The sequence below is a fragment of the Conger conger genome, chromosome 12, assembly GCF_963514075.1.
Source record: "Conger conger chromosome 12, fConCon1.1, whole genome shotgun sequence".
Taxonomy (NCBI): Eukaryota; Metazoa; Chordata; class Actinopteri; order Anguilliformes; family Congridae; genus Conger; species Conger conger.
In genome coordinates this window covers 41,470,410-41,479,227 of record NC_083771.1, presented here as the reverse complement: position 1 = coordinate 41,479,227, position 8,818 = coordinate 41,470,410, and the positions used below count along the sequence as shown (strand labels likewise).

Sequence of the window (8,818 nt, the reverse complement as noted above, 5' to 3'; positions counted from 1 at the left end):
ACACACACCCGCACACACACACACACACACCCACACACACACCCGCACACACACACACACACACACACACACACACACACCCCCCCCCACACACACACACACACACCCGCACACACACACACACACACACACACACACACACACGCGCGGTGCGCTCTCACCGTTACCCTGAAAGGTGTGGATGTGGCAGGCTCCATGGTGGGGGTCTTGTCTGTAGCACTGCCAGGCATGCTGCGCCGCCGGCCGGAGCGCTCTGGGGGGGAGTCTGGGAGACACAGACGCACAGTTAGCACAAAATGGCACCCTTCAGCAGCACATGTAAACACTCTCCTCAAACAGCCACTCTGTAATGCAGCCGTGTAACAATGAGATGCTCCTACCCTACACTTCAATGTAAACACGCAGGACAGTGACTCATCTTTCTACAATGGCAGTTGGAATGCCCCGATCAAGGATACTGTCAGATTATGTCTTATTCAAATAAGGATCGTAAACATGGGACTGTGAATAAGACGTCTCACGTGGTCTCCATTATCTACACCGGAGGATTTGCTGCACATCCTGATCAAAAGTCCCGGAGCTCACCCAGGTGTATAATCCAGCTATGACCAGCTTGAATTCACCAGCTTCCAGCTGTTTAAAAACAAACCACATTGAGTTTGGAGCTGGTCTGACCTGGTCAACCATCCACCAGCTGTTTCAAAACCTAGCTCAAGCTGTTTTTTTCAGCAGGGCAGGCTCCCATTAGAATGCCTTTAAATAAATCTATACATTATCGAGCATCCAGGGGTACCATAAGGAAATATCCCAGCAGATTCCACTCATGGTGCTCAGTGGACTTCCCCCGCCTGTTGTTTTTCAGAGTAGAACACCATAGCTTTAGACTCATTATCAGCATTACATTGACTGAAGCCTCCCTTTTGACTTTACTACATATGTGAGAAACAGTTCAACTCAAATCAAGTAGGACGATTCGCGAAACCGATATCACTACTTATCACGGTACTGTACAGAAACTGTGCTTCCCAGTCGTATCAACTGTACATCATTTGTTAACGAAACAAACGGTCTAAAACAAAGGCATATAGATACGGCGATTACAACACCAAGGAAAATATTATCTTTATGCGAAGCACATTTGACTCTCAGGCGTGTATAAATCATGACCGATCACAAGCCACGTGAGACTCATTTCATGGATTCACACAAGTGACTCTATTGTTTACAGTCGTGTGCATTTTCTCTGTGACAGCAGGGCTTGTGTTGCTGGGATCACTGTGCTTTCCTGAACTGGACCACTGCAGGAAGTGACACGCTAGAGCTGAGGGGGTACCGGTTAAACTAGGAATGTCCAAATTTACATCATGATTACTATTGGTGTAAAGAAATTAATAGAATATAATATAAAGGGTATAACAGCCAAAGCTATATACATGTGGGTGTATCAGCCGAAGCTACTGCAACCTACGTATCTTCAAATCACATGGAATACGATCTTAATCTTGCGCTAAAATCTTGCCGAGGGATATATCATTTTTTCTCTCGAAACCACAGGGAAGGAGAATGTCATTATGGAAGCTGAAGTTAAAAAAGTACAAAAACAGATCTAAACATTATTTATGTGTGCCGCACCCCTACAAAAAATGAGCAACATGTCCCGTGCATGTGGAAATACCGGGAAAAGGTTTCAGGCTACGTGTGGAATCTTGTCATGGGAAAAACACCGGGAGGCATAAAAAAAACGTGATACAACCTAATTGCGAATTCCAAAACGCAGACAAATGAAAGCGCATCGCACTGAAGGAAGGAGGGAGAATGTTTGGGAGGATGAAGAGAAGGGATGTCACTTTGATAAATGGGGGTGAGAAAAGACTGAACCCCGCTGTGTACTGGTTGAGACAAGACAGCCATAGGAGAAGATACAAAACAGAGCGAATTAAAACTGCATGTGAGACCGTCGCAGAGGACCACAGTTCTGCTTGATGTCAGAGTGCTTGCACAGAAACAGGCACAACATCACATATCGCCTGCTTTCTAATCAACAAACAAACACAACATGTCTGAAAGAGTGGATAAGGACACAGCTCAGACACTCAGGAAACATTTTTTGGTACTTCCTAAATGAGAACTTTAACCTAAACACAAGCACTTGTTTGGATAAAAGTGGTATTACCTGGAGTATGTTATGATGTATAATATTTTGCACATTATTTTACCAATGGGAGCAGATAAATTCAAACACAGTGTTGAATCTCACACAGCAGGTCAGACATATTTGTTCCGTGTTGCTGCCTATACTCAGGAGTAAGTGGTGACAGAGGCTTCACCCGTTAATGAAATATACATGTCTCCTGTATAAAAAATTAGGCCTTTTAGTTCAGGTCTGCACTCAAACGGGATCCACAGGACCGAAGAGACAGCGCAAAGAATTAGCTTCGTTCTAGCTAATTAACCCTAATTAATGCAAATTATAATGCGCTCCACTCTGATTAACTCATTAATGTCCCTTACCAGAGCAACATAGTAACCACCACATTATTATAAACTAATTATAAACTTTTAATATTCTTACAGGAATTATGGAAAACCAGCCAGCAGGCAAATAACAATCATTACCACAGTAATCAAAGTCATTAGAGAACATTATGACAATAAGGCTGTTGTTTCCTAACTTCTCGTTCTGCTCCACTACTTCAGAAAAATGCAGTTGTTCGTTTTCTAAAAACGCAGACATGTCAAGGCACTTTTTGGGACCTCCCACATCCTGCCAGCCTCTCCTAAAATGATTAAGAACACAAAGATCAATATGCTTTCTGCGGAGGTCTGCAAAGCCATGCCCTCTATTGGTGGAAACCGTAAAGGCGCGGCAATCTCATTGGAGGATGCTCAGGGAGGGGACTGAATAGCTCTGTCCGATGTGAGCTGATGCTCATTATGCCTCAAATTTCACTCCCCAGACTGTCAAAGTACACCTACGCATAACTTACAGGCAAGTGTCTGCGTGCTGCATCCATACTGAGCTATGCCTGTGAGGGCTGTGTAGTTGAACATTGAGCCTACAGTGCCCTGGCCGGGCATGAACGTGGCCAAAATGACCCCAGCAGAAAAAGGCCGGATCACTAACAGGAAATGGATCAGCAATGAGAAAGAAACCGAAGCCTGCAGGAAAAAGGATTAAGTTATACTAGTGCGTGTATCTTGGTAGAATTCAAAGCAGCAGTACAACACGATCAGACGGAGACTCTGATATTGCATTCGTGGGTGGGCCCAGAGGTGGTTTTGTGAAAGCAGTAACGAGCTGCAGTCACTGCAGGTTTTCACAGGAAAATCCCCAGCAAGCACAGTGAACCATTAACGGAGTACAAAAAACATCCAATAAAGACTCATATGAGCCACACAGACAAGTGGTCTGTGACTTTATGGAGCCATGTTGGATTGGCTGTCTGTGTCACATGACATGCTGACAGGCGGGCTGGCACCAGTTGTAAAAGAAGTCTGAGATATGAGTGTGCAGCAGCAGATAGGTACTGCCTCAGTGCTTTGATACACTTTTACCTGGCATTGGCAGGCAGCCGTAATGCATGCTGTAATACTGTACACTCAACATGCTTACTCTTCTGAGAAATGCATGTGGGATGTGCCTTATGGTGCAGCACGGTGTCTTCTGCTACAAGGAAACCCAGTCCACACCCTCATGCCCTACAGATTCTAATGCTTTCATCCCCCGCCCCCCCCCCCCTGTTTCAGGAGTGCTTTTAGCATTCCTAGAGCAGATCATATCAGATCAGGGCACACACACACACACACACACACACACGCATGCACGCACACACACACAAAATCCTCCGTCACAAACAGAAAGAGAGAGTGTAGGGAGACATAAAATGTCACAGATGACACAACAAACATACACAGATGACTTTGCCTTTTTACAGTAATGAAAAATAAATTCAAAGGAAATGAATCAGTAATGTTGACTGCAATGTATTAAATAATCTCTCCAGTGCTCAAAGTTGAGTATGTTGCGGACTCAAAAAGAAATCACTCACAAGGCATGGGTGGGAAAAAAAACAAACAAACAAACAAAAACAAACAGTCAATTTCCTGTCACAACATCTACTTTGACCGACTGTAAATCAACAGCCATTATAACCGAGAACATAGGACTGAATTTAGAAACAAGTATATTTATAAACCAGCATAAGGTGATCAATACTATTGAGTCTTTCTTCATTCCTGACTGAATTGCAATATTATACAGGTCAAGGGGCATGATTTTCCACCAAAACAAGGCTTCATGATACAGTAGTTACTTGAGGAGCTGCAATTCAAGAGTAAACAGAAAATGATTGATTTACTAAGATAGCTGTGCTATGATAGGTTAGCTGTACAGCAGCATGTTCTTTTGATTACAATATGAATTATTGTTTTTTTCTGGTTAACTTCAAACACTTATCGATTGCAGATAGGTCTTCTGTTCCTTCTTGATAATAATGCCATTTTGTATTATCTGAGACTAGCACTAATGCCCCTATCCGCTGGGTAAGAGTGTCTTTTAAGTGATTAAAACATAATGAAATGCAAATTAACTGCATGGCACAAATTGTGTATCAACTAAGTGAGTTGTTACAGCATGTCACACTGTAGTGCAAAAATGTTTTTCCCTGTCATAAACAAGACATTTGCATTTTTTGAATTTCCTGTCACGGTGAAGAAGAAAATTGTTTTATGATTAATCAGCTTAATGCAACGTCTCGTTCAGTTGAATTTTCCCGTCTCTACGTAGTGTGTACTGCAGAGGTGTCCACCCAGGGATTACAGCTAACGATCCTTTGGTAACAAGAGCTGAGCCTTAGCCACTGTCATATAAATATACATATACTGTATGTGACTTCTCTAACAGCATATTCACATCCCAATGAAACCATCATTCTCGAAAGAAACAGCACCCCGCTCCACTGAGATAAAATGGCGGAAATCAATTCAAGGACACGAAGTAGGTTTAAAAGCCACAGCCTCTCAGCCCTTAGTTAGTTTTTCTATTAATCAGGAATGTGGACTGAAAACCCCCCACATCAGGAACATATGAAAGGGAGGTCGTAAAGGGACATGGACTAAGTTATAGTCAGCTTTAGCGTCTTTTCCTACGATCAAAAGTCTGAGCAAAGAGCCCAAATGCACAGGAAAGCGCTCCATTCCTGTTCCAATAAATACTTGTCTTTGTGACAATGGCCACCATATTAGTCAGTTAAAAACAAATATAATGCAAAGGGTCCCAGGGCAGATGCTCACATAGTTGTCTAATGAGAAAGGTATGTACATTGTGCCTTATTTATGACTCAGTATTGGCCAACTGTAGCTATGGAAACCTCCTCACCACCCTGCCCTCTCCAACTCTACTCAAATCCCTTTCATGGGCAGGAGAAACACAAGGCATCGCATTGCAGTGACACTGCAATACTGACATCAGCGCAATCAATAACACACATATAAATGATTTATTTCTTTTTCCATGCCGCTCATGCCCCAAGTTAAAATACATACAGTACTGTGCAAAAGTCTTAGGCACCTGTATAACATTCTGTACAGATAAGATTCTTTCAAAAATAATTCAATGAAAGGTCCTAAACAAACATACTATACATTTTAGAAATTTGGCTAATCAATATTTTTTGTGACCACCCTTCGGCGTTAAAACTGCATCACTTCTCTGAGTTAGCCAACACTGTCCTGCAGTTCTATGAGACAAGCATGTTGGAGAACTTGCCACAGTTCTTCTGCAGACTTTGGTTGGCTCCTTGCTTCTGATTTCAGACAGCCTTGATCAAGTTTTTATGTAAAAACTAGTCAATTGCTTACAATAATATGTTACTTTTTTTAATGAAATACAAAAATGTCTCTTTAAAATTAAATTATTTGGAAATCTCAAATGTGTTCTTTTATACGAACACACACAAACAAATAAACAGTCTTAGGGTGCCTGTATTTAAAAATACGTCGCTCTGGATAAGAGCATCTGCCAAATGCCATTAATGTAATGTAATGTAATATTTTCTTTAGAATTGTCTATTTCACCTTTTACGGTATTATTGAAGTACCATATTGTACCATTGAAGTTCCATATTATTGAGGTACCATATTGAAGTTTAATCTAAAGGAGGCGCAGCGTGCCCACTATCCTGCACCAGTAGCATAAACAAACAAAAACATACGCTGTGAACTGTATGTAATTTTTGGCTCTTTCATGCCCTGCTGTCAACCAGAACCTTCTGTGCTCCTCCCTTTCTCTCCGCCGGATACATTGATAACTCATATCAATGGAAAATTATCAGTAGAGCATCCAACATCCAGCATCCTCTTATGTTTGTATTGACGGCTAAAAGAATACGCAAAAAAACCCCAAAAAAAAACACACACTGCATGATCTTCTCAAGACTGAAAAGCTCTCTCCTTCAAAGTGTGCACGCGCACAATGTGGGAGCTGAGGAAAGCAGCTAGTGAATGGAATGTCAGCGTCACCTCTGGAACCATATTCATTACTTCAGCTTGTCCTTGAATGCAAACGGCAAATATAAAGCCCATTTATTCCTCATCTCTGGTGGAAATGACTATTGAAAAGAGCGAATAAGAAAAGCTCTTTTCATCTTGCGCCGTATTACGGGCGCTTTTCCGCAGGTCGTCAGCAGTGGTGCACTCCGCGGTGGCCGCCACTCCGCTCCCGCTGATGAAGGACAATTTTGTACCGTTTCCACGGCAACACTGACAGCTTCTCTGCCGAGTTCATCGCGTACCCTCAACCAAAGACGAGAGGGTGGTCAGAACACAACTAAACTGACTTCTCCTCTCGTGTGTACTGTGTGTCAAGTTTACCATCTTCAGTTTGAGGAACTCATCCTCATCTCCTAAATGCTCCCTTGGCACTTCAGATATAGCACTATGCAATACGTACTGTATATAACTTACATATGAATATGCATATTGTAGTGTATGCACGTAGTGTATGACACACTGAAACACACTCATTCCCTCAGGGTAAAAGACACACTGAAACGCTATCACTCCCTCAGGGTAAAAGACACACTGAAACGCTATCACTCCCTCAGGGTAATAGACACACTGAGACACAATCACTCCCACAGGGTAAAAGACACACTGAGACACAATCACTCTCTCAGGGTAAAAGACACACTGAAACACACTCATTGCCTCAGGGTAAAAGACACTGAGACACAATCACTCCCACAGGGTAAAAGACACACTGAGACACAATCACTCCCACAGGGTAAAAGACACACTGAGACACAATTATTCTTTCCGGGTAAAAGGAGAAATAGTTAATCTTGAAGCACACACTGGGCCTGAATGTGCAATGACTGTGGCATCACCTTTTGTGAGTCAGAAAAACTTAATGAACAAATCCCAGGTGAAAATGAAGGCCACTTTAATGTCAGAATGGAACAAAGAGGTCTATTCAAGCCATTACAATTTGTCTATTTAGCATATTTTATTTTCAATTTTTCTCCCACACAACGTCAAATGAAACGGAAAAATTATTGAAGTAACATTATCATGTGGCTATGACTCCTACACACCACAGATAGACACGCATAGCCTTTTTGCTACCAGTGACATACCTTTTTTTTTGATGGAAGAACACAGACAGACTGTAAATGTAAAAGCTTGGGAGAAAATAGAAAAAGGAAGCATCTGAGCCAGTGCTGGTGTTTTAACCACACAGTGAGCACACGGTCCAGCAGAGCAGCTTTCAGTCATGTATTGTGCTGTCCAGGCAGGATGCTTTCCACTTTTGCTCACTAAACTTTTTGTTGTTGCATTGTTTCAGTTTTCTGGTGTGTTGTTGATTGGTCCAGAAAGTTTTTGTTTACAGGTAAACCCCCGGATACAACATTTCTGTCCAAGCTGATTTGGAGTTGATTCAAGTGTAATTTCTTGTTGCAAGTCACAAACCCCTTAATGCAGCTATATCAGCCACTGTAAAGCCAGCAGGTCATCAGAAACCCTGGTATCTAAAATACCCTTCACACGCACAAAATAGTTTTGGACCAATTTAAAACATAAACAAAACTGAAATTATATCAATACCCGCAGAATGCAAACTACCCCTTTAATCTATTTAATTTCAGTGGTGAATCCTCGTTTTCCATTCTTTTTTCATGTTCTTACCTGCTCCGCCCACATTAGGATACAGCATTTCAAAACCTATTAAGATTCTGTACAGAATTACAGACAAAGCATTATTTTCCATGTATTAAATGTACTGTATGCGGGATTTATTGAAATGTCTATGAAGTGATAGCTAATGCTATATATAATCTTATCTACACCACCCAACCATCCAGACACATGTTACAATCACCTAAATCTTAAGGACAAACTTATCGTAGCCTTTTCTGGCTGGAAAACATTGGCAATCAAATAGGCCAATTTACAGCAATTTACACTGTACATTTCACCAATCATCCCATTTTGATTGCGATAATGATTTGCGATTTACAGCTACATACTGTATACAGGTTCTACAGTAAGGATTTGTTCATTATACTGTAATATTGCTATGAAAACAATCATTTTCAGTGTAGCTATTTCCATGGCATGAAGGGCAAACGTTGGAGACCCTGTAGTTGTGATAATGTACCGCTCTGCCATATGTTAGCGCTAATCCACACCTTCAAATGACCAACGCAGCCACCTTCCCACCTTCCCACCTTCCAATACATTCTAAAAACTGGCATAAAAATACAAACCAAGGTGTGAATGTCCTTGCAGCTGTCTGCACTGACCTTGCAACAGCTCCATT

The 8,818-nt window shown here is 41.7% G+C and overlaps 1 protein-coding gene across 5 annotated transcripts in view; it reads right to left on the bottom strand.

Moving 5' to 3' along the window:
* dab2ipb (DAB2 interacting protein b) overlaps nt 1-8,818 on the bottom strand; it is a 183,977-nt gene that overhangs the window by 117,465 nt on the left and 57,694 nt on the right. For 3 of the 5 annotated variants that reach the window (XM_061263171.1, XM_061263168.1, XM_061263170.1), the window contains exon 2: nt 162-265. In XM_061263171.1, the coding sequence (XP_061119155.1) occupies nt 162-230 (69 nt within the window). In that variant the 5' untranslated portion in view covers nt 231-265. The remainder of the gene's footprint in view (nt 1-161; nt 266-8,818) is intronic. The other 2 variants (XM_061263172.1, XM_061263169.1) reach the window with 1 other exon arrangement.